Source organism: Lepidochelys kempii, chromosome 16, assembly GCF_965140285.1.
Source record: "Lepidochelys kempii isolate rLepKem1 chromosome 16, rLepKem1.hap1, whole genome shotgun sequence".
Lineage (NCBI taxonomy): Eukaryota > Metazoa > Chordata > Testudines > Cheloniidae > Lepidochelys > Lepidochelys kempii.
In genome coordinates, this window is record NC_136395.1 from 4,956,934 (window position 1) to 4,983,577 (window position 26,644).

General features: G+C 46.6%; 1 protein-coding gene across 9 annotated transcripts in view; it reads left to right on the forward strand.

The window, feature by feature from the left end:
* The window catches only part of EXD3 (exonuclease 3'-5' domain containing 3), a 573,707-nt gene that overhangs the window by 175,473 nt on the left and 371,590 nt on the right, over nucleotides 1–26,644 (forward strand). For all 9 annotated transcript variants that reach the window (XM_073314573.2, XM_073314577.2, XM_073314575.2 and 6 more), the window contains 4 exons: nucleotides 402–541; nucleotides 2,544–2,635; nucleotides 19,616–19,689; nucleotides 20,929–20,967. In XM_073314573.2, coding sequence (XP_073170674.1) covers nucleotides 402–541; nucleotides 2,544–2,635; nucleotides 19,616–19,689; nucleotides 20,929–20,967 — 345 coding nt within the window. The remainder of the gene's footprint in view (nucleotides 1–401; nucleotides 542–2,543; nucleotides 2,636–19,615; nucleotides 19,690–20,928; nucleotides 20,968–26,644) is intronic.

Here is a 26,644-nt window from a genome sequence, read left to right on the forward strand (position 1 = left end):
CCAAAGGTTTGTAATGTTATTGGTAATATTTGTGTTGAAAATTCTGTGTAGAAAACTTCCTTTAAGCATATTTCAATGTAGAAATATTTTTCTAACGTTGAAGCAATTCAGAAAACTTTTCTCAAGCACTTACAGACCTAGGTATAGAAGACTTTGAGACAGAGTGTGGCCCATCCCGAGCATGCATGCAGGGGTATAAGGCTCACTATCCACATTCTGAGCAGCAGCAAAATGGGACTGCTCCTGTGCCTGTAGGCTGGGAGTGGCTGGAGACTTGGCTCCGCCTCTCCAGTGTTGTGACCAGTGCTGCTGAGCCAATGCGATGGGCAGCAGTCTGCACTAGGTATAAAGCACAATGTCTCTGTAGTGCTTTACAAGTGTAAAACTATTTTTCTTCCTAGATGTGCACTCCATTGCTACTTCAAGAGAAAACTAACCTAGTGGAGGCTTATGTGGCAGAATATCCTGATCTCCAGTGCAAACTCTTGCAGACCCTGGATATGTGGTGTGAACCTAATTTTAATACTACAGATCTCTCAAGGTATAAGATTATTCTATTTTCCAGCGTTTTGTCCTCCTTATATCCAAACAGCATACAATATTATATAACATTATGAGCAGGTGCTAAATAGCTATCAGCTAAGGACAATATGTTTTCCAGTGCTCTTTCTACATTCACTAATAACATGTTAAAAGCCACAGGGTAAGTCACTTCCCATCAGAGAAGGGAAAAATTCTGGTAACTGTGAAATTTGGTCTTTCCGAAGGCCTTATTCTATGAGGCACTGAGCACCTATCACTCCCATTGATATCATTGGAAGTGTCAGGGGCTGAGCACTTTGCGCGGGGAAGCTAAAAACGAAAACATTGAAGTAGATCTTATCCAGGAGACCTCAACAGCCATCTGACTCTGGGGCTTTGCTGTGGAAGGCTGAGAGTCGCAATATCCATTGTGCATATCTGGCAGAGAGATGTGGGGATGAGAATGAGGATCGTCAGTTGGTAACCCTGATTTCAGTTGAATTTTTAACTGAAAATTTCCTTTCCGTCAGCTTCAGATAGCAGTGCTAAGCCAGGAAATGGTGCAGTTGTGAGGGAGCCATCTGCAGATAGCCCTAGTCAAAGTAAAAAGCCTTTGCATATGTGTCTAGTATTCCCGTGATACAGTGGCAAAAAACAAGAAATGTATATACTCATCATTCCTTTTCCAGTGAAATAATCAGGGTTGTTTTTTAATTTATAAACCACCTCCCACTAAAGTGGCTTATGCCAAGTAAGCACCAGCAGTGCAATCAAAATAACAGCATACACGCAGCAGATACAATGCTAATAAAATCAGAGTGGGTATTACGTACTAGGTTGCTGGAAGTCAGGTCCTGATGTGAACTCTTAAAGCCCTTGAATGGAGAATCGGAGGCTGACGAAGACACAAGTATCAGCTAACTGATGGAAAGAGCAGCACTTACCTTAAAGTAAGCTCTCCACTTTGCTGCTGTCTCAGAAGCAGTGTTTTGAAGGTTTAATTGGACCATATGGAGGCTTTATTGGCTAGGACTTTCCAGAACATAAGAATAACCAGACTGGGTCAGAACAGTGGTCCATCTAGGCCAGTATCCTGTCTTCTGATGGTGGCTGATACCAGGTGCTTTAGAGAGAATGAACAGAACAGGGCAATTGTTGAGTGATCCATCTCCTGTCATCCACTCCCAGCATCTGGCAGTCAGAGGCTTAGGATGCCAAGAGCATGGGGTTGAATCCATGACCATCTTCGCTAAAAGCCACTGATGGACCTATCCTCCATGAACTTATCTATTTCTTGTTAGAACTTAATTATAGTTTTGGTCTTCACAACATCCCCTGGCAATGAGTTCCACAGGGTGACTGTGCGTTGTGTAAAGAAGTACTTCCTTTTGTTTGTTTTAAACCTGCTGCCTATTAATTTCATTGGGTTCTTGTATTATGTGAAGGAGTAAATAACCCTTCCTTATTTACTTTCTCCACACCAGTCATGATCTTATAGACCTCTATCATATCCCTACTTAGTTGTTTCGTTTCCAAATGTAAGAGTCCCAGTCCTTTTAATCTCTCATACAGAAGTTGTTCCATATCCCTAGTAATTTTTGTTGCCCTTCCCTGCATTTTTTCCCTTCCTAATGCAACTTTTTTGAGATGGAGTGACCAGAACTGCTCATAGTATTCAAGGTGTGGGCGTACCATGGACTTATATAATGGCAGTATATTTTCTGTCTTGTTATCTATCCCTTTCCTAATGGTTCCTAACATTCTGTTTGCTTTTTTGATTGCTGCTGCACATTGAGTGGATGTTTTCAGGGAACTATCCATGATGTCTTTCTTGAGTGGTAACAGCTAATTTAGACCCAGTTGGAGGAAAGAATGGTTTAGGCTCAGCTGTAATAGATGAGGAGGGAAAAGAAGTTGTTACCACCACCAAGCATCAGACAACATCCCTGCTATTAAAAGGGAGAAGTATCTTATCTGCTTGCATTGATGTTTCTTCCTTGCTTTGTTTGTTTTGTTTACAGGCAGTATCAAGGTTTACGACCTAACAAACTCAACCACAAAATGTTAAGCAAACTGGTCTTCAGGCTCCTAGAACAATATAATCTAGATCCAGGTATGTGATATTACACTAAATCATTTAATCACCTTTCCAGTGAATCATTTAATCCATCCTCCCACGTGTCCAGCAAGCAATGTCTGCTGTCATTTGGAGCTTATTTGATGTTGTTTAAAAACAAAGCACATAAATTATGGAAATTTTCACTTTGTGTTGTTGAAGAACTAGATGCTAGTGACTAATTGGCTGTTTCTTCCATGATATGACATAAATCTTGGCTTCAGAATGGTTCTGCATAAACATGTGATGGTCGGCTTTAAGTACTGGCTCCATCAGGCTCACATAAGAGGCCACACATTACTCATCTGGGGATTCTGACTTTGTGAGTTACAAGCCAATCAGCTTAAAAGAGATAAGCCATGAGAAGAAGGAGGCACATATATCTTTCCTGTGAAATAGGGATGGCTGCTGCTGAAGGGAATTTAAAGGGCTCTTGCAACCTTACGGGAGAAGTAATACAGTTTACATCCTTCTAAGGGATCTGCTTCACTCCTAAATGTCACTCAAAATCCATTCTCTTTAACATTTTGCATTGATTATTACTGGGAGAGGTAATTAGGTTTCCTTGCATTGTGACATTAACAAGGTAATGACTCTTGGCAGAAATCCTCAGGTGCCCCCTATAATTTGCATCCGGTGTAGGTCCCTCACTCCATCAGCACAACTGGATATTGCATATTTCCCTGTTTTCTGGGACTGAATGTTATTTGTTAACCTAAGCTGTGAATTCTATTCCATCTTGTAGTGATACCGTGTTGCATATTCATCTTCACATCTCCAAAATGCTGCTCAAACATAAATGAATTATCCTCACAAACCCTCCCCCGGAGCATGTAATTGTAATTAATTCCCATTGTATTGGTGGGCAAACTGAGGCACTGAGGAATTAAGAGATTTGTTTAAAACAGGTTGATGGTTCACCCACGGTTCGACCTGAGGATTTTCTGCCTTGTAAGTCTGAACATCCACTAGGTCATACTTCCCCTGTCAATTTACAAAGGGAGTTGAAGGAATTGCTCTCCCAAACCTGTGAAAGACCCACACACAGAGGAAACAGACTGTACAGGAGAAATGGTGAAATTGTCCGTGCATAAAGTGCTGTCAAAGCACAGAGTGAGCAAGCTGAAAAAAAACAGAGATTTGTTTCCTTTAACCTTAGATGTTACTTGTAACAACAGTAAGAAAAAATGTTCAGACAGAAATGTGCTTTTGGAGTTCACAGTGCCCTTTGAATTATCCAGGGTTAGAAATCACACTGAAGGTATAAAACACTATATGGTATAACTACAAAGCATCATTATTATCATCATCTCCTGTTGGTGAGTTTTAGCTTCTCCAGGATTTTTATTCGTACACTGCCAGATCTGTCTAACTGCACCTGCTGTATTAATGACTGTAGGGTGTGTACCAGTGATTCTGCAAAAAGAGATTAGGGGGTACAGCAGATAGGGGTAGGTGGATCTGCCAGGGCAAAGAGTGACAAAGACTCCAGCAATTTGAAGGATTCTGCCTGTTCTAATGGAATTTCCCATGTGGATCTATTTCTGGAACCCGGGTGGGACTTTAAGTGCACCACCCCAATGTATGTTCATATTTCCAGAGGTTTCCTTCATCTTTTCCCTAGCAAGGTACCTGCAGTGTGAAAGAGATTTGGCCACCAGCTTGATCTGTAACATTGTTGTTTGTATTATTGTTCGTGCAGGATAATAAAAACAATGCCTCAGTTAAAAAATTCAGCCCTTGAATTTACCTATGGGTATTAACATACAGTATAACTGAAGAATTACTTGGAACCTTTGATCAGTTTTCTTTTTATTGTAAATGACAGTACACTGTGAAATTCCATGCATATGAGCAGGGTAATGTTCCAGGGAGAGCTCATGCTGCAAGTCAGGACATGCATTGGCAGGTGTTTGCGGTTTTTGAGGATTTGATTCCAATTGTTCTTCTTTGAGTGCTGTCCCTCGGGGTGCTCCATTTTAAGTGTTTGTGCGCCCCTGTGCTTGTACTCAGAGACTTCTGGTAACAGTGCCCGGTTGGGTCGCACATGCATGGTCGCCATCTCATGCTGCTTCAGGCAGTTAACTGATGCTGTGTGACCAGCCCCCCAACTTAGTTCCTTCTCTACGCCCTCCGCTACAGAGTCGGAGCAATCAGCAGCGCCTCACTACTTAGTAGTTAGTTAGTTTAACAGTTAGTTTCTTAGTTTTCTCATTAACAGCTATTTACATTGTTTCCCTTTTTCTTTTATCCCTGTCACCTAGTTTAAAACAAAACAAAACCCTTTTTCCTTTTCCTTGCCTTTTGAACTACTGGCTGGGGAGAAATTTCAGTTGAACCTTCGAATACACAGCCTCTCTGAGAGCGAAAGCCCCCACTGACAGGAATGCCTGGTTTCCTGGGCTTTAAACGCTGTCTCAACTGCAAGCTTGCTACACCTGTCTCAGGCGGCCACGATCAGTGTGTTCGCTGCCTCTGCGAAACGCACACAACTCAGAAGTGCCCGCACTGCCTCAAGCTCACTGCTAGGACAAGAAGAGCTAGAGATTTGCAGTTAAAGCTCCTCCTTAAGGAGAAGTCTCTCAAACCTGCATCTGAGCCCGGAGCCCTCCTGGTGAAACTTCTCTGACCACGGCTTCTGACAGGGGTTCCTCCTCAACCATGCATCTGAGCAACCTGCCAAAAAACATCAAAAAGGCAGGCACCTGTGTCCCCAACGCAGGAATCAGCCAAGAAATGACGTTCCACGAGTGGACACTCAGCACCGGCATCGACTGCACTGTAGGCACCGGTTATAGACACAGCAGGACCACCCGGCACCGCTGGTACCGCTAGAGCCAGAGACTCTAAATGAGTCGGCTCTGACAGAGGCACTAAGGAGAAATCTAAGCCTCATGCCTCGGCACAGCCAATACCAAAGCTGCGATCCGCACGCAACGGCATGGCACCGGGACAAACGGTGGCTCCTTCAAAGGCATGCTCGGTGCGCACAGCGGCACAGCCTTCAGTGCCAGCTTATACACAGCAGCTCCCAGCACTGACAATGATACCGCCTCAGGGGCCAATCAAACAGACCTCGCAGCAGTTTCTCAGCCACAAGGGCCTCTTCGTCTCTTAGTTGTCCCTGACTCCCCTATCATTGGCACCAACACAAACATGTCATGCTTGGCACCGAGTCTCCTTGCATCTGGGAAGAAGGATGGTGCAAGTGGTCTTCTTGTCCATCCTCCCCGTGGAAGGAAAAGGCCCGGGTAGAGACCGTCGAATCGTGGAAGTCAACGAATGGCTACGCAGGTGGTGTCGGAGAGAAGGCTTTGGAGTCTTTGACCATGGGATGGTGTTCCAAGAAGGAGGAGTGCTAGGCAGAGACGGGCTCCACCGAACGAAGAGAGGGAAGAGCATCTTCGCAAGCAGGCTGGCTAACTTAGTGAGGAGGGCCTTAAACTAGGTTCACCGGGGGAAGGAGACCAAAGCCCTGAGGTAAGTGGGGAAGTGGGATACCAGGAGGAAGGACAAGCAGGAGTGCGTGAGAGGAGAGGTCTCCTGCCTCATTCTGAGAAAGAGGGATGATCAGCAGGTTATCTCAAGTGCCTATACACAAATGCACGAAGCCTGGGAAACAAGCAGGGAGAACTGGAAGTCCTGGCGCAGTCAAGGAATTAGGATGTGATTGGAATAACAGAGACTTGGTGGTATAACTCACATGACTGGAGTACTGTCATGGATGGATATAAACTGTTCAGGAAGGACAGGCAGGGCAGAAAAGGTGGGGGAGTTGCACTGTATGTAAGGGAGCAGTATGACTGCTCAGAGCTCAAGTATGAAACTGCAGAAAAACCTGAGAGTCTCTGGATTAAGTTTAGAAATGTGAGCAACAAGGGTGATGTCGTGGTGGGAGTCTGCTATAGACCACTGGACCAGGGGGATGAAGTGGACGAGGCTTTCTTCCGGCAACTCGCAGAAGTTACTAGATTGCACGCCCTGATTCTCATGGGAGACTTCAATCACCCTGATATCTGCTGGGAGCGCAATACAGCGGTGCACAGACAATCCAGGAAGTTTTTGGAAAATGTAGGGGACAATTTCCTGGTGCAAGTGCTGGAGGATCCAACTAGGGGCAGAGCTCTTCTTGACCTGCTGCTCACAAACGGGGAAGAATTAGTAGGGGAAGCAAAAGTGGATGGGAACCTGAGAGGCAGTGACCATGAGATGGTCAAGTTCAGGATCCTGACACGAGGAAGAAAGTAGAGCAGCAGAATACGGACCCTGGACTTCAGAAAAGCAGACTTTGACTCCCTCAGGGAACTGATGAGCAAGATCCCCTGGGAGAATAACATGAGGGGGAAAGGAGTCCAGGAGAGCTGGCTGTATTTTAAAGAATCCTTATTGAGGTTACTGGGACAAACCATCCCGATGTGTAGAAAGAATAGTAAATATGGCAGGTGACCAGCTTGGCTTAACAGTGAAATCCTTGCTGATATTAAATGCAAAAAAGAAGCTTACAAGAAGTGGAAGATTGGACAAATGACCAGGGAAGAGTATAAAAATATTGCTCAGGCATGCAGGAGTGAAATCAGGAAGGCCAAATCACACCTGGAGTTGCAGCTAGCAAGAGACGTTAAGAGTAACAAGAAGGGTTTCTTCAGGTATGTTGGCAACAAGAAGAAAGTCAAGGAAAGTGTGGGCCCCTTACTGAATGAGGGAGGCAACCTAGTGACAGAGGATGTGGAAAAAGCTAATGTACTCAATGCTTTTTTTGCCTCTGTCTTCATGAACAAGGTCAGCTCCCAGACTACTGCACTGGCAGCACAGCATGGGGAGGAGGTGACCAGCCGTCTGTGGAGAAAGAAGTGGTTCGGGACTATTTAGAAAAGCTGGACGAGCACAAGTCCATGGGGCCGGATGCGCTGCATCCGAGAGTGCTGAAGGAGTTGGCGGATGTGATTGCAGAACCATTGGCCATTATCTTTGAAAACTCATGGCGATCGGGGGAAGTCCCGGACGACTGGAAAAAGGCTACTGTAGTGCCCATCTTTAAAAAAGGGAAGGAGGAGGATCCTGGGAACTACAGGCCAGTCAGTCTCACCTCAGTCCCTGGAAAAATCATGGAGCAGATCGTCAAGGAATCAATTCTGAAGCACTTAGAGGAGAGGAAAGTGATCAGGAAGAGTCAGCATGGATTCACCAAGGGCAAGTCATGCCTGACTAATCTAATTGCCTTCTATGACGAGATAACTGGTTCTGTGGATAAAGGGAAAGCAGTGGACGTGTTGTTCCTTGACTTTAGCAAAGCTTTTGACACTGTCTCCCACAGTATTCTTGTCAGCAAGTTAAAGAAGTATGGGCTGGATGAATGCACTATAAGGTGGGTAGAAAGTTGGCTAGATTGTCAGGCTCAACAGGTAGTGATTCAATGGCTCCATGTCTAGTTGGCAGCCGGTATCAAGTGGAGTGCCCCAAGGGTCGGTCCTGGGGCCGGTTTTGTTCAATATCTTCATAAATGATGTGGAGGATGGTGTGGATTGCACCCCCAGCAAGTTTGCAGATGACACTAAACTAGGAGGAGAGGTAGATTCGCTGGAGTCTAGGGATAGGATACAGAGGACCCTAGACAAATTAGAGGATTGTGCCAAAAGAAATCTGATGAGGTTCAACAAGGACAAGTGCAGAGTCCTGCACTTAGGACGAAAGAGTCCAATGCACCGCTACAGACTAGGGACCGAATGGCTAGGCAGCAGGTCTGCAGAAAAGGACCTAAGGGTTACAGTGGACGAGAAGCTGGATATGAGTCAACAGTGTGCCCTTGTTGCCAGGAAGGCCAATGGTATTTTGGGATGTATAAGTAGGGGCATTGCCAGCAGATCGAGGGATGTGATTGTTCCCCTCTGTTCGACATTGGTGAGGCCTCATCTGGAGTACTGTGTCCAGTTTTGGGCCCCACACTACAAGAAGGATGTGGAAAAATTGGAAAGAGTCCAGCGGAGGGCAACAAAAATGATTAGGGGACTGGAACACATGACTTCTGAGGAGAGGCTGAGGGAACTGCGATTGTTTAGGCTGCGGAAGAGAAGAATGAGGGGGGGAATTTGATAGCTGCTTTCAACTACCTGAAAGGGGGTTCCAAAGAGGATGGCTCTAGACTGTTCTCAGTGATAGCAGATGACAGAACAAGGAGTAATGGTCTCAAGTTGCAGTGGGGGAGATTTAGGTTGGATATTAGGAAAATCTTTTTCACTAGGAGGCTGGTGAAGCACTGGAATGGGTACCTAAGGAGGTGGTGGAATCTCCTACCCTTGAGGTTTTTAAGGTCAGGCTTGAGAAAGCCCTGGGTGGGATGATTTAGTTGGTGTTGGTCCTGCTTTGAGCAGGGGGTTGGACTAGATGACCTCCTGAGGTCCCTTCCAATCCTGATATTCTATGATTCTGTGATCTCCAATACAATCTGCTCCTCCCTATTCGAGTGAAGAGGGGGATGAGAGTGAGGAAGGACAAGGAGATCTCCCTCCACAATCTCCCCTCTACCATGAACTGACTAACTCAGGACCCCCTCAGGGGACATATTACACTGATCCCAAGTATTTTCAATGGTACGGCCAGCCCTGGAGGCCCCCCATGTCTTCCCCACCCCAGTGGGCATACTGGAACCTGTGGGCGGCATACCTCACACAACAGGGACTGCCTGCCACATCCAGACCCGGCATACAGCAGTCATCTGCAGCTTTGGTGCCTGGATCTTTGATGGTGGCAGGGGAACCGGAGGAAGATGAGGAAGAACCCCGATCCTGGAAGGAGTACCACCTACCCACTTGCCATTACTATCCACAGATGACACCATTATGCCTCCTCCCAATAATATAGGGGACAATTTCAGACTATTTTAGGATCTATTTAAAAGGGTGGCTAGCTCCCTGGACATCTCCCTTGAGGAGGTCCAAGTGGCACAACACAAAGTAGTGGACATTTTGCATACATCTGCTTCATCCAAAATCTCTATGAACGATGTGCTGATGGACCCTGTCAAAACCTGCAAGAGGTCTGACAAAAAAGTATTATGTACCAGCCAAGGGCACAGAGTTCTTCTTTTCACATCCAGTGCTCAATTCCGTAGTGGTGGATGCAGTCCAGGAACATGATAGGCAACAAGAGCCCAAAACCACACCTCATGACAAAGAGTGGAAAAGACTTGATCTTTTTGGCCGCAAGGCTTATTCCTTGGCTATACTACACCTCCATATAGCCAACTACGAGGCATTTCTGGCAAAATGTGACTATATTAACTACACAAAAATGTCTGAATTGACTGATTTTATTTCCGAGGACAAGAGAACAATTCACAGCGCTTGTATCAGAGGGACAACTCATCTCCAAAAGAGCCCTGCAAGCCGCACTTGATTCTGCGGACACAGCTGGAAGTTCAGTGGCGACAGCTGTTGTGATGAGAGAGACCTCATGGCTCCATCTCTCCGGCTTCCCTAAGGAGGTGCAATCCATGGTTTAGGATTTGCCATTCGAGGGTCCCAAACTCTTTGATGAGAAGACAGATGACTCTCTCCACTCGCTCAAGGATTCACAAGCGACACTCTGATCCTTGGGAATCTATACACCAAAACCCAGGAAAAAACAGCAAAATTATTATGTACCCCAACGCTACTGCCAGACCATGTATTCGCAACAAAAATGGTGATTTGAGTCACAGGCCCCCGAGGGGATGCCAGTCCACTTCTTCAGTAGCTGAGTCCCAACCGTCAACCTCCAGACAACAAATTTGAAGCTTTGGTTGAGGACTCGAGAACCCCAGGTCTATCTGTGCTGGTGACACCAACTCTCTCCCAACCATTCAGATATTGTTTAGTTCCATTTTATCCAATCTGGAAGACCATCACATCTGACAAATGGGTGCTAGAAATCATACAAACTGGTTTCTCCATCCCCCATTTTTCCCCCAACGCCTCTACCCATCCTCCCTCCCTGACCCTCTTCAGGGATCCCTCTCACGAGTCTCTACTGTGCCAGGAGGTAAGCCACCTCATGAAGCTAGGAGCAGTAGAACCCGTTCAAAGAGAACACAGAGGGAGAGGATTTTATTTCCACTATTTTCTCACAAAGAAAACATCCGGTGGCTAGAGACCAATACTCGATCTACAATGACTCAACAAATTTATCAAAACACAACGATTCAAGATGGTCACAGTAGGTACCATAATTCCAGCTCTAGAAAGAGGTGATTGGTTCTCATCCTTTGACCTCCGGGATGCGTATTTTCACGTAACAATACATCCTCTCATCTCAGATTTCTCCATTTTACCATCAGACAGGACCACTTCCAATACAGGGTCCTTCCCTTTGGCCACTCTACTGCCCCTCTAGTGTTTTCGAAGGTATTGGCCGTGGTTGCAGCATACCTGTGCAGAAATGCAATTATGATATTCCCATACTTGGACAACTGCCTGCTAAAAGCAGGCAGCAATGCAAGCCACCGAACAGACAGTAACCCTCTTCACGAGATTCACGAGACTTAGCATACCTCCTCTCAGACAGATCCCAGGCAAACTGGGCAGCAGGGGGAGGTTGCTTTTGGTAAGGAATCCTGGAGGAGGGTAGAGGTTCTTGGCATGGGAAAGCAGGCCCATCTGCGACTCAGTTCTAGGCAAGTCCCATTAGCTGAAAACTCACCCTTCTCCCAGTGCAGTAAACCCCACTGATCCCCCTAAGCAAGATTTAGGAGCTGGCCAGTCCTTAATGTGCGAAACAACTTATGTTGTTACCGATCCTAAGAGTTATGAGACAGACCAGAGATGATTCAGTATATCAGCAGATGGGATCCCAGCGAAAATAAACAGCCACATGATAGCTCCATGTATCTTATAGTTTGTTGTCCTCTTCCTCTGCCCTGTGCACGCTCCCTCCTCTTGACGCACAACTGTGATGCACTCATCACTGGGATTTTGTTCTGAGTCCCTTAGCTTTCCCAGTAAAGTGGATGCAAATTCTGTTTAATTAGCTGAACTGGGGAAGGAGGAAGATTATGGGCATCTGCCTGAGAGAAGGAAAGCTATTCATTTTCATAGAACTGGTCCTCGCATATAAAGATAGGTCATTATGTTCTGCTATAACAAGTCTGCTCATTATTATGGGATATTTCCTTTGGAGACCCTCTGGGACTGAATTAGCTGATTTACAGATATTGTTGTTGAAAGTTTCTGTTTGGTTATGGGATTGAAATAGTTAAGCTGATATTCCATGCTCTCTTTAAACAGTGTATATATGGAGGAATACAATATGGAAGCAGAGTAACACACACAAAAGTAGAGCTAATCTCACACATTGTACCTGATGTTGTAACTGTGAGTGAGGGATTCCCTCAGTAAAGCAAGTAATCATCATCATCATAGTTAGAATGAACGTGCATGCCTGATGCACCTAACTAGCGAGGGAGGAGATGGAAATTGCTTTCACTGTCAACTGACAGGTCTTTATAGATATTGTCCCATTGCAGCATAAATTAACTGAAAAGCCTATCTACTTACTACCTTAACCATGAAGTTTTACCTTATCCTGTTAAATGGTTTCTTAGCATAAATAACAAGGGCTTAGAATAATGGAATCATAGAAGATTAGGATTGGAAGAGACCTCAGGAGGTCATCTAGTCCAACCCTCTGCTCAAAGCAGGACCACTCTCAACTAAATCATTCCAGCCAGGGTTTTGTCAAGCTGGACTGTAAAAACCTCTAAGGATGAAGATTCCACCACCTCCACAGGTAACCCATTCCAGTGCTTCACTGTCCTCCTAGTGAAATAGTGTTTTCTAATATCCAATCTAGACCTCCCGCACTGCAACTTGAGACCATTGCTCCTTGTTCTGTCATCTGCCACCACTTAGACCAGCCGAGCTCCATCCTCCTTGGAACTCCCCTTCAGATAGCTGAAGGCTGCTATCAAATGCCCCCCTCACTCTTCTCTTCTGCAGATTAAACAATCCCAGTTCCCTCAGCCCCTCCTTGTAAGTCATGTGCCCCAGCCCACTGATCATTTTCATTGCCCTCTGCTGGACTCTCTCCAATTTGTCCACATCCTGCTATCCCTACCCTCCAGCATATCTACCTCTCCCCCCAGCTTAGTGTCATCTGTGAACTTGCTGAGGGTGCAATCCATTTTATCATTCAGATCATTAATGAAGATGTTGAACAAAACCGGCCCCAGGACCAACCCTTGGGGCACTGCACTTGATACCGGTTGCCAACTAGACATTGAGCCGTTGGTCACTTCCCATGGAGCCTGACGATCTAGCCAGCTTTCTATCCACCTTACAGTCCATTCATCCAATCCATACTTCTTTAACTTGCTGGCACGAATACTGTTGCTGGCTTATTTTTTGTGGTTTTTGCCACCAGCTTTTCCCTTGCATTTAATCCTGAATTGCATTTTGTACAAACCTTTAAGCCCTAGGGATAACAGTGTACGATATATACTGAGAATTGTTATTTCTCATGTATTTAAACAGTAGAGGGCAGAAGAGGGCTGCTCAGAAATCTGTGCATTAGTTCAGGTAGAAGGATTCACTGTTCCATTAAATTAGATCATCTGGGGTTGTAAACCATTGTTTCCCACCACTTGTGGAGGATTTTCCTGCTGCGTGTATCAGCCCTATTGTCAAATACCAGTGCAACTTTGTCTATGCCTGTGTGAATTCATTGTTAGGAGATGTGAGCCTCTCACACAAAAGGTCAGGAACTTTTACCTGGAAGTGACCACTGGCTTGTACACCCACCTTCTCCCACAAGGATATGAAATATAGTGTAAGCCAAATCACCACTCACTCTCTTCAGGTTGCTGAAGGAGAGTTGGGCTTCGAACATGCTGCTGGCCTGGGCCCTTCCCTTGTCATTTTCCCTGTTTTTCTAAAGAACTGTGTCTTTTCCCTTTGAAGTACAAGCGACTGCTGAAGATGACCCCTAAAGGGCCCTAGTTAATCTAGGGAGAAGACTCTGTGTGAGGACTCTGGAGCAATCCAAAGGTCTCTTGGTTTCTGCACTCTGTTGTGGCCAAACCCACTCTTCCCTTCTTGTTCTGAAGCAGAGTTTGCCACATCGTCAGATGAGCCAGAAGCCCACCGTGTGGCACTCATTCTTTCGGCTCTCATCTAAGTGCTCACACTAGCATTGTGCCCCTGCCTTCTTGGGAGGCCCAGCTGGTGTCTGGACTACAAGTTTAATGGGATGGTCAAGAGCCTCCGAGAGTCTGTGGATTTTTGCTCCCTTTCCCCTATGGAGACTGCTTTTCCTATTTCCTGGGGCCATGGAATGAAATTATGTAAAATTAATGGGTCCTGGAAATTACAGTAAAAGGATATCCTATCCAGCTGCACTCTATGCCACTTCACCCTAATCTGCATTAGGGACTCTTCTCATGAGAAAGTGCTATGGGTCTAAAACACTTCCCTCCTCCAAATAGACCATAGGAAATATCTCTCAGTACAGAAGATAAAGGCTTTAGTTGTCTTATTTCTTTACGTCCAAAGATTTCAACTCTGGGGAGCTGGTTCTCGTTTACACGAAGGCCCCTTAACATTGCAAGAGCAGTCTGAAGCGAGTTAGTGCAAATGAGAATCAGGCTTTTGCTGTAATGTAAAGACAGGGTTGAGTGGGACCTAATAGTGAATCAGAAGGAATGGGGTGCATTATCAGTTTTATATAGTCAACCACCAGATCTACAAAACTGAAGAGCTATCATCCCAAAAGACACCCACAGACCATGTAACGCCAGTGCAGTGTGTGTGTATGTCTATTTCAAACCCTGTATGTAAAGAGGACATCACATTTGTTTTTGCTTTCTGGCTGTTAGTATTAGGCTTCCTCCCTACCAAATGATTAAGATGGGTGGAAGGGTGGAATTTCTGGTTTCACGTCTGTCCCAAATGCGAAATGCAATCCAGGCTAGATCCCATTATGGTGCTACTGCAAGATTTTGTAATAATACACATCCAGTGATGTATGTTGAGGGAGGGAGTATTTATTAGAATCGTAGAGCGACAGGGTTAGAAGGGACCCCAAGGGTCATCTAGTCTAGCCCCCTGCCAAGAAGCAAGATTTGCTTTGTGCTGGTGCGTAGGAACCTCAGCCATGCACCAGGCCCAGGACCATACAAACACGAAAGAACGGCCCCTTCTCCAAAGCGCTTGCAACAGATTGTCTTATGCTATCTTGGAGAGGGAAGTGGGCTGGGACTCAGGAGACCTGAGTTCAATTCCCTGCTCTGTCATTGGTCTGTGTAACCATGGGCAGGTCACTTTACCTCTCTCTGTCTCAGTGTCTTCATTTGTAAAATGGGGATAATGATATTGACCTGCTTGGAAATTTGCTGATGAAAAGTGCTGTATAGCCAGGGGGCAGCCATTTCAGACTCAATTCTGAGTGCCAGGGAGGAATTGATTGCAAATCTAAAGGCAATTTGGGTGAAAGTGATCATGAAATTATAAGATGTCATGGTTCTAAAGAAAGGAAGGAGTGAGACCAGCAGAATAAGGACAATGGCCTTCAAAAAAAGCAGACTTCAACAAACTCCCAGAACTTGTAGGTAAGGTCCCATGGTGAGAAATTTTGAGGGAAAAGGGTGTTTGAGAGACCTGGCAGTTTTTCAAGAAGATAGTATCAAAAGCACAGCTACAAACTATCCCTGTGGAAAGGAAAGACAGTAAGAATAGTAAGAGGCTAATATGGCTCCATCAGGGGCTCTATAATGTCCTGAAAATCAAAAAGGAATCCTACAAAATGTGGAAAGGTGGACACGTTGGTAAGGAGGAGTACAAAAGAGTAGCATAAGCAGGCAGGGACAAAATCAGAAAGGCTAAGACACAGCAGGAGACATAAAAAGCAATAAGAAGAGGTTCTTTAAATACATTAGGAGCAAGAGAAAGATTAAAGAAAGTGTAGGTCCTCTAGTGAGTGGGGAAGGAGAGCTAGTAACTGGTGATATCAAGAAGGCTGAGGTATTTAATGCCAGTTTCGCTTCTGTCTTCACCAAAAAGATTGTGGCTCACCAGATACTCAGCACACTTAATATTAACAACAAGGGGGAAGGAACACAAGCCAACATAGGGAAAGAGCAAATTAAAGAATATTTAGATACGTTAGATATATTCAAGTCAGCAAGGTCTGATCAAATTCATCCTAGGGTACTTAAACTGAATCTGAATCTCAGAACCGTTAGCAATTATTTTCGAGAATTCCTGGACAGCAGGTGTATGTCCCAGAGGACTGGAGAAGGGAAAACATAGCACCTCTCTTTAAAAGGGGTAACAAACAGGACCCAGTGAATTATAGACCAGTCAGCCTAAAGTTGCTAGAACAAATTATCTATCAATCAATCAATTTGTAAGCACCTGGAGGATAATAGGATTATAAGGAATAGCCAGCATAATTTTGTCAAGAAGAAATCATGCTAAAGCAACCCAATTGCCTTCTTTGTCAGGGTTACTCTCTGTGAGTAATGGGGAAGCAGATGATGTGCTATATCTTCATTTTAGTAAGACTTGTGACAGAGTCCCACATGACTAGGGCCCTACCAATTTCACAGCCATGAAAAACGCGTCACGGACCGTGAAATCTGGTCTCCCCTCATGAAATCTGGTGCTTCGTGTGCTTTTACCCTTTACCAACAGCCCTCAACCAGGGGTCTGCAAGCCTTTTCGGGGAGGGGGGGCAGGGTCCCGTGGCTGAAACCCGGTGCCCTGAGCCCTGGGCACCTCCTATGGGGCTAAAGTCAGGAGCCCCGGCACCCTCTTGCGGGGCTCAAGCTGGGAGTGGTGCAAGGCTGAAGCTGCTCCCCCACTCACCAAAGCCAGGAGCCGTGTGGGGCTGAAACCGGTGCCCCTCTTCCCCTCCGCCAAGCCAGGAGTAGTGCGGGGCTGAAACTGGCAAGGCCCCCCTGCCCCCAAAGCCAGGAGCGGTGTGGTGCTGAAGCCGGGAGCCCCAGCGTCCCCCACTCCCTACTGAAGCTGGGATCCATGTGGGACTGAAGTTCTAAGCCCTGGTGCTCCCCGCAGGCAGAAGCTGTGAGCCCATGGGCAGAGCTAGCAGGGAACAAGGGTGTTGGCCCCCCCGACTGCAGTGCCTTTCTGAGAGTGGGGCAGTCTGGGAGCTGTTCCATCCCCCTGCACGTTCTCCTCTCCCCCAGGCCTCCTCAGGCCCTGCTCTCTGGCTGGGTTGTAGGTGGGAAGCAAGAGCCAGGCAGTGCAGGGTAGCTGCTCCTCTGGCTGGTGGTACCATGGAGTGGGCAGCCATGGCATTCCCCCATCTGTTGCTGGTGCCTGGGGTTGCTGCTGCTCCTCAGCTTCCAGCCCTCTTGGCTGCTCACACAGCCGGTAAGAGCTGCCTGGATGAGGGGACCCAGCTCTGGGGCCAGCAGAGTCCTTGGGGAGCAGCCACCACAGGGGGAGCCCTCCTGGCACACAGCCCCTAGCTATCCTTCTCCCTGCAACCTAATCTACCCCCCTTGCACGTACGCAGCCCCTAGCTACCCCTGCTCGTACATAGTCCCTAGCTACCCCCTGTCTGCACCCTGAGCTGCCCCCATATCCCCCTCCCTGCATCCTGAGCTATCCCCTCCCTACAACCTGATCTCTCCCCCTGCCCACACACAGCCCCTAGCTACCCCTTGTCTGCATCCTGAGCGGTTTTCAGAGTTTTTGAGCTGAGTCATATTTTTTGGTTGTGGCCCCCCCATAACCCAGACAGGTGGGTGGGCTGCTGCGGTGAGTCGGGGGTGGAGGTGGTGCTCCCGCCCTGAACCCCGCTGTGCGGAGCTGGCCTGAGCCTCTCCAGTCCTTGTGGCCCCCCCCCAATAGAAGTCAAACTGCCTATGCCCAAGGGTCATCCTCTTGGCCCAGAGCCCTGAGTTCCACCACCCCTGGGCCCCAGAATTTTTATAGCATGTTGAAAGAGGTTGAGGACCCCTGCCCCATGCTATACAGATTTCATTGGGGAGACCAGCGTTTCTAAAATTGGGGGTCTTGACCCAAAAGGGAGTTGCAAGCTTGGTCACAAGGTTATTTTAGGGGGTCACAGTATTTTCACCCTTACTTCTGTGCTGCCTTCAGAGCTGGGCGGCCGGAGAGCGGCGGCTGTTGGCCAGGCACCCAGCTCTGAAGGCAGCACCGCTGCCAGCAGCAGCGCAGAAGCAAGGGTGGCAACACCGTACCAGGCCACCCTTACTTCTGCGCTGCTCCTGGCGGCGGCTCTGCCTCCAGAGCTGGGCTCCCTGCCAGCAGCCGCCGCTCTCCGGCCGCCCAGCGCTGAAGTCAGCGCCGCCGTCAGCAGCAGCGCAGAAGTAAGGGTAACAGTACCGCAACCCCCCCACAATAACCTTGCGACCCCCCCACCCCCCAAACTCCTTTTTGGGCCAAGATCCCTACAATTACAACACCGTGACATTTCAGATTTCAGTAAGTAATATCATGAAATTTATGATTTTGAAAATCCTATGACAGGGGTGAAAGTAAGTCTAGGGACTTACCAGTACGAGGCTGGGCTGGAGCAGCTCTGGCCCCCGGAAGGGGTGGTGCTGGGGGAGGTCAGAGCCAGCCCCGGCCCAACCTGTACTGGCAGGTGCCTCCTTCCCCCTCCCCGGGGTAACAGCAGCAGCCGGGGCCTTTGGCAGCGGTTTAAAGGGCCCTGGGTGGTAGCGGTGGCTGGAGCCCTGGGCCCTTTAAATCATCCCCAGAGCCCCGCCGCCACTTCCCCAGGACTCCGGCAGTAGGACTCTGGGGAAGGGGCTCCGGCCACCACTACCGCCCCGGGCCCTTTAAATTGTCCCCGGAGCCTGCCGGAGCCCTGGGGACGATTTAAAGGGCCCAGAGCTTGGCTGCCGCTACTGCCCTGGGCCCTTTAAATCGCCGCCCCAGCCCGGCCGCTGCTACCCCAGGGCTCCGGCAGCGGGGCTCTGGCAGCAATTTAAAGGGCCGGGGACTCCAGCCACTTTCAATTGCGCCTGGGGAAGCCGATCCACCCCGGTACAGCGCACCGGCTCTTGCCGGCTTACTTTCACCTCTGAGTGCAGCTGAGTTCAAAACAGTGAGCAGAGCGGTCTCAGTGGGCATTGTGGGATACTGGGTGAGGCCAGTTCTGGTGATATAATGAATGGCAGCGTTTACGCTGATGCTTTGTCGCTTTAACTTTGCTGCAAAAAGTTCAATGCCTCTCATTGAGGTGATTTTATTTTTTCAGTAAAAACTGCCTTTTGTTGACAAAAACTGTGTAGGGTAGACAATGCCCAAGTCACATTTTCAAGGTGACTTATGACCTTAAATCTCATTGAAAGTCCATGGGATTTAGGTTCCTAAGTCATTTGGGCGCTTTTGAAAATGTACCCCTTGTCTTTACTCTTTTGTATTAGCTTGTTTTTGCTACTGGAACATCTTGGTGCATCAAAGATGTGTGTAGTCTGTCTCTTGAAAATCTGTGACTTTCTGCTTGGGATGTTGGTAATTCTGTTTTCTTTGAATTTGTTCTTTGAATCTGCTCCACAGCATTTAAATTCTTGCACATTTTCCTCTATATTGGAACGTGTCCTGGATATTTAGGATATATGTATGTCCAGTGCATATATCGCTAAGGCTTAAATGATTTTTCTCACCACTCCCTCAAAAAAAAAAAAAAGAAAGAAAGAAAAAGAGAGAGAGAGAAGAAGCAGCAGCAGCAGAAAACTGCCTATTGTAGCACATGCCAAATTGCAAAATATATTTATGGGCTTGTTTACACTACAAATACTAATCTGGTTTTTAAACACAGTTAGCAGTGTTAATATAGGCAAGGCCAGGATGCTTCTGGCCCTCTTTGTTTCAGGTTTGGATAGCGTCTTTCTGTGTGTTCATCATTTAAAATGATATTTATATCAGGGGAGGAAAAAAGTACTATCTAGAAAAGAACGCTTCAAGGAAGTTCAGAAGTTGTGTTGACTTAAAGGCCTTTCTTTTGTTTCAGTTCTCTGTCCGAATGTCATAAATCAGCGACACCTAGGCTCTCTGAAATATCTCTTCTACAAGAGGTTTGTTGAGGTATGTTTGTACAATGTGTGTATGGATTTATTTTTGTTTGATTTGAACAATATAATAGAGATGCTGGAAATATGAGGTTGTTATGGAAGCGAAGTGTAGTCATGCTGTAGTGATACAGAAAGGCATTGAGACTCAGAAATCTCTGTTACGAGTGCTTGGACTGAGATATTATAGACTGATAAATCTAGTTCAGAATTATGGGTATATTTTATTATACTATTATATTTATGATAGGGACCATTCCTGCAAGTCATCAAATGCTGTCCACTCCCGCTGACTTCAGTGGCAGTTGAGGGTGTTCAGTAAACTGCAAGAGGTGCTCTCACAATCAACATTTTGGGTCTCAAGGAGTACAGAGTTGATCCACTGTGTTTGGCAGTGTAGTCATCCTAAGTACATTAACAAAGACAAGGCTGCTGTTCAGGGGAAGGGTACCTTCATTTGTCCTATTCCAAGCTCATTAATTCCCTGAATAGAAGCACACTCATGTTTTAGAGGGCCGCTTCTCCGTGTGACCAATGTGAACTTTTTTTCCAGTATTCAGTTGCTCAACAGCAGCCTGAATAGGCCTGGGGGATTCTCCTGTGTTTCTGGGAGATCGCACTGGGTGTGCTTAGAGCATCATGAAATTTAAGTATTCTATTACATTAGACAATGTTGCTTTACTGAGTTCAGCAATGTCTCAGTTTTCAGCATTCCTACCTAGCTGTGCAGTTGGAAGTTATCTGTAGTTTCACACCCACTACAAAGTAGGTCTGGTTGGATTATCTCTATTTTATAATGTATATGAGGAGCTTCACTATGATCTGGATAGGATTCTGTGTGACCTTCATACTGTAAGTGCAGATTGAGGTTTGGATAATAGTTTTGTGCTGTACTCCATCATTTCTCTGAATTAACGAATCATAGAATATCAGGGTTGGAAGGGACCTCAGGAAGTCATTAGTCCAACCCCCTGCTCAAAGCAGGACCAATCCCCAACTAAATCATCCCAGCCAGGGCTTTGTCAATCCTGACCTTAAAAACTTCTAAGGAAGGAGATTCCACCACCTCCCTAGGTAACCCATTCCTAGTGTTTCACCACCCTTCTAGTGAAAAAGTTTTTCCTAATATCCAACCTAATCTAAGCAATATTTTTCTAATGTGCTCTTCATGATTATATATGAGAACCCAGAGATTTTCAGTGCATACCAGATGTTTTAAAAATATATTTTAGAGATTTTTTTGGTGTCTTTTCAGAAAACCATGACTCAGGAGAATTGGGCCGATCATGTTCAGGTGAGTGTGAAATGCTCCCTTACCACTTTTTTTTAGGGTTTCTTTGTGTGGACCTCATTTTAAGACCATTTAAAAATATCCCACTCTGGTGTTAAAAGAATTTACTATATGTTACACTATTACAGCTTTTTAGCTTTGTCAGAACTTGCCTACACACATGGCATAATTGTGTGTGTAGAGGGGTATGTATGTGTCTATGATTACAGCATTGGCTTTAAAAGACTTGCCATTTTTATCTAGGGTAAATAGGTAAGATTACTGTGGTCTTCTCTTGTGATTCTCTGTATTTACTGTAGGAAACACGTTGAACACTGCAAATACTGAGGTTATTTAGTTACAAATATTTATTAAATTATGTAAGACAAGTGTCAAGGGCCACCAGTAAACATAGTCAGAAAATCATCTTCTTTGTCCTGAGAACTTTCAGTAGGTTTACTATATAAATGTAAGGTATTTATGGTTTTTGGGTCTCATAGTACAGTAGATAGTAATGATTCATTACTATCTACTGTCAAGCGGTGTCAAGTGGAGTGCCCCAGGGGTCGGTCCTGGGGCCGGTTTTGTTCAATATCTTCATAAATGATCTGGAGGATGGTGTGGATTGCACTCTCAGCAAATTTGCGGATGATACTAAACTAGGAGGAGTGGTAGATACGCTGGAGGGCAGGGATAGGATACAGAGCGACCTAGACAAATTGGAGGATTGGGCCAAAAGAAATCTGATGAGGTTCAATAAGGATAAGTGCAGGGTCCTGCACTTAGGACGGAAGAACCCAATGCACAGCTACAGACTAGGGACCGAATGGCTAGGCAGCAGTTCTGCGGAAAAGGACCTAGGGGTGACAGTGGACGAGAAGCTGGATATGAGTCAGCAGTGTGCCCTTGTTGCCAAGAAGGCCAATGGCATTTTGGGATGTATAAAGTAGGGGCATAGCGAGCAGATCGAGGGACGTGATCGTCCCCCTCTATTCGACATTGGTGAGGCCTCATCTGGAATACTGTGTCCAGTTTTGGGCCCCACACTACAAGAAGGATGTGGATAAATTGGAGAGAGTCCAGCGAAGGGCAATAAAAATGATTAGGGGTCTGGAACACATGACTTCTGAGGAGAGGCTGAGGGAACTGGGATTGTTTAGTCTGCAGAAGAGAAGAATGAGGGGGGATTTGATAGCTGCTTTCAACTACCTGAGAAGTGGTTCCAGAGAGGATGGTTCTAGACTGTTCTCAGTGGTAGAAGAGGACAGGACAAGGAGTAATGGTCTCAAGTTGCAGTGGGGGAGGTTTCGGTTGGATATTAGGAAAAACTTTTTCACTAGGAGGGTGGTGAAACACTGGAATGCGTTACCTAGGGAGGTGGTGGAATCTCCTTCCTTAGAAGTTTTTAAGGTCAGGCTTGACAAAGCCCTGGCTGGGATGATTTAATTGGGGATTGGTCCTGCTTTGAGCAGGGGGTTGGACTAGATGACCTCCTGAGGTCCCTTCCAACCCTGATATTCTATGATTAGTGTTGATGTACCATTATATGGATTTGTTAGCACTGATACAAAACTAATTAACGGTATTGAATATGGCTTCTCTTGGAGTGTAAACAGGAGAGTTCAGAGACACATTTTGACATAATATTGTAATTAAATATATATGTAATAATGAAAAACTAGGAAATTCTGTGATGAAAAACCACTACTCGTGTGATTTCTGATGTCCACAAAACATCCCTAAGGAAGTACAACTTTGCATTCACTGGCCCCCCTTTTCTCCAAGAGAAATCCTATAATCTCTCTCTCTCTCTCTGTAAGAGTCCTGCTGTCATTAAGAAGCTGTGGCTGAGCTAGCTAGGGTTTCTCCTAAAAATCCCACCTAAATTATCAGCATTGTCCTGCTGGGTGGTGCCAGAGGCAGATACTTATGGGTAAAAATAACAAGGAGTCCCCCGGTGGCACCTTAAAGACTATTTGGGCATAAGCTTTCATAAACTTCAGATGTATTTGAAGAAGTGGGTTTTTTACCCACAAAAGTGAATGCCCAAATAAATGTTAGTCTTTAAGGTGCCACCGGACTCCTTGTTGTTTTTGTGGATACAGACTAACACGGCTACCCCTGATACTTATGGGTGTAGACCTCAGGCAGCTAAAAGACTTCTCTGATTTGGTTGGACAGTTGAAGGGAACAGGTTGCCAGCCACTTAACAGGCTGTTAGCACCAGTAGGATAGCTGTATGTTTGTTAAACATGAGAAGGAAAATGGTGAACTCCTTCCTTCCAGGGGTTGGCTCTTTTCGCTTATAGAGAAGCAGGAGAGGGGAGGATCCAGAGGGAGAGAGGAGGGGGGATATAGTGCCTTTTGCCTTTTACACAGGGCTTTCTTTCTTCTTCAGGATCAGAGACAGGACAAAGCAAACAGGTCAGCATCCCGCCGTGTCAACTGTTAAACATTGCCGGTGTGTCTAAGAATACCAGTGTAGACTATTGTCCATAGGCTTGAGAAGATCTTTTAGCATAACTAGTGCCATCTCTACATAAGCGCTGACACGGAAAATAATTAGCGGGTACTCAGCACCCACTAGCACCCAAGCTCCCTCCTCCCCCCAGCGCCTCCTGCAAACCGGTGATCAGCTCTGATCAGCTCCTTCCCCTCCCTCCCAGTGTCTTCTGCATGCCACAGAACAGCTGTTCTACAGTGTGCAGAAGGTGCTGGGAGGAGCCGGGATGGGGCATACTTGGGGGAAGGGGTGAGAAGAGGTGAGGCAGAGCGGGGGTGGGGCCTGGGGGAAGGGGTGGAGTGGGACTTGGGGTGAAGGGGGGCAGGAAAAGGCGGGGTGGGGGCTTGGTGGAAGTGGTGGAGTAGGGGCAGGCCTGGGGCAGAGGAGGGGTCGAGCACACCTGCTGTGTAGAGAGGGAGTCAGTCCCTATGCATCTCTAGGTCTGTAACCAGATTATGAGGGGTCTAAAGATGTGGTAGATGGAAAGGAGCTGCTGGAGTTTCCCTGCCTCTGCCACCTCAGGCCTTGTCTACACTACACAGTTTTGTCGACAAAAGTCAGGTTTTGTTGACAAAACAGTGGAAGTCTATACACAACAATGCTCCCCCTGCTGATTTAACTCTCCTGCTATGCCAGCATAATAAAACCACCTTGATGAGCAGCATAGAGCTTTTTGCAACGAAATTAGTGTGATGCAGTGTCATTGTAGACAATGTGCTTGCTTGTGTCATCTTAAGTGGCCTCCACGAGGTGTTCCACAATGCCCATCATGACCACTCTTGTCGGCAGTTCCTACTCTGCTGCCCTGCAGCTAGGTACACAGGCATGCACCCCCTTCCTTTAAAACCCCAGGAATTTTTGAAATTCCTCTTCATGGTTGCTCAGGGTGGACAGCTCACATGCATCTTCCCAGCTGACCATGCCAGCTTTCCGCAGCAAATGTGATCCCGTCTGGAGTACACTGGTGTTGCTGGACCTGTTGGGTCTGTGGGAAGAGGAGACTATCTCTGATCCAGCTGTAGGAACTTGACACCTGTGAGCGGATTGCTCGTGGCATGACATGCAAGAGACATGCAACAGTGCCATGCTAAGTTCAAGGGGTTGAGGCAGGTGTATCAGAAGGCAAGGGAGACCAACTGTCCCTCTGGCTTAGTGCTGAAAACATGCTGCTTCTACAAGGAGCTGCATGCAATCCTTGGCAGTGACCCCACCTCCACCACCAAGAGCCCTGTGGATACTTTCTGGGGACTGGAAGCAGCGGCCAGCAGAGTCAATTCCATGGACGAGGAGGTTGAGTTAGAGAAGGATGTGCAAAAAGCAACAGGCTCGTCTGGTGATGTGGCGAGCCAGGACCTCTTTTTAACTCCAGACGGGTCTAGCTAGTTCCAGCAGTCTGGCTCTGACGTGCCTGAAGCAGGAGAGGGAGCTCTGGTAAGTACTCATTTTTCTTTGGTACTGCACGATGACATGAAGTAGAGGAGTCCTTTATTTTGTTACATGGTGCATGTGGGATTGAAATTAACAACACTAGATATTGTTTGCATCTGTTTTGCATTCCCCTGTGCAGCTATCCAGTGGAGGCCCTATGGAAAAGTTTGTTAATGCACACCAAGATCTCTTGGAAATTCTGAACAGAGATCTCTTGGAAACTTTCCTGCAGGTACTCTGCAATCCTCTGCCGAAAGTTCTTTGGCAGAGCTGCTGTGTTTCTTCCCCCGTTGTAGGAAACTTTGCTGCGCCAATCAGCAATTACTTCTGCAGGAACCAAAGCAGCACACAGGCAAGCAGCATGTGGACCTGGTCTGAAGCTGCACGCATGTAGGAGATGCACCCTTGCATCTTCGATTACCTTCAGTAGTGTGATTTCAGCTTCGATCACCCCTGCCTGTGGAAAATGGTGTCACTATTCAGAATAGTGTCCCTAGGCGCTTGTACGGATCCCCTTCTGAAACCATCCAGACCCTTTGTCCCACCTTCTCTCCCTCGCAGCCAGGGAGGACTCCCCGTGTTTAGTTCTCAAGCTGTGCTTCATGCTTGCCAAGGGAAAATGAGACAGAAGTGTGTGTAACTTTTATGATTCAAGACTCTGAGTGCACATGCAATACTGACTCTGTGTATTGTTTCTTTTGTTTCTGCAGATGTGCTGTTGAGGCCCAGCTCCTATGCACCAGCGGAATGCCTCTGTCAGATAAGGAGGCAAATAAGGAGGAGTAAGGAGGACATGTTTTGAGAAGTGCTGCAATTGTCTGATCAGGCTGATAGCAAGCACAGAGCATGGAGATAGACAATAAATGAAAAACTAGAAATAGATAGCTGGGAGAAGAGACAGGGGCAAGAGCAGATAATTGAGGGCCAGGAGCAGACAATACAACTCATAGAGGACCAATCAGAGATGCTCAGGTCCCTGATTGTGCTGCAGCTGGAACACATGCATGCTCGACTCCCCCTACAGCCCTTACAGAACTGCTTTCCATACCTTCCCCAAACTCCCCACACACATTCCTCACGTGTTCCCGGCCCATCTCAGTATCCCTGGCACTCCACCCCAGGGACATTTGCCATAACGACAACTGGACTTACACACAGCTGTGAGATCCTCATTTCAGAGAGTGCTGCTCACTGTCATGTCCCTTGTAAGAAATATTAATCTGTGTATCGCTGTTTAATAAAAATTTAGTCTTACAAAGACAATGATTCTTTATTTTTGACCTACACGGCGGTTTCAGCAGAAATTCATACACAGTGGCAATCAGCACATTTTCAGACTACAATTAATGCTCAGGCAGGAATCATTACAAACGTCATTCAAGGTGGCAAGTAAACAGTGCCCGGCTGCATGCATTACAGCAAGACACATTACTGTCAAAATGCTGCTTCAAAACCTCCCTGATTTGAATAGCTTTCCGTTTAGCCTCCCTCTTAGCCCTGGTGTCTGGGTGCTTAAAATCAGCTGCCAGGTGAAACACATCAGTGTTCCACCCCTGGGGAAACTTTTCCCCCTTAACTTCACAAATATTATGCAGAGCACAAATGGCTGCTATGACCATGGGAATATTTTCCTCATTGAGGTTTAACCTTCCAAAAAGGCAGCACCAGCAACCCTTTAATCTGCCAAATGCACATTCTATAGTCATTCTGCACCTGCTGAGCCTGTTGCTGAAGTGCTCCTTGCTGCTGTCAGAGTTTCTGGGTGCGAGG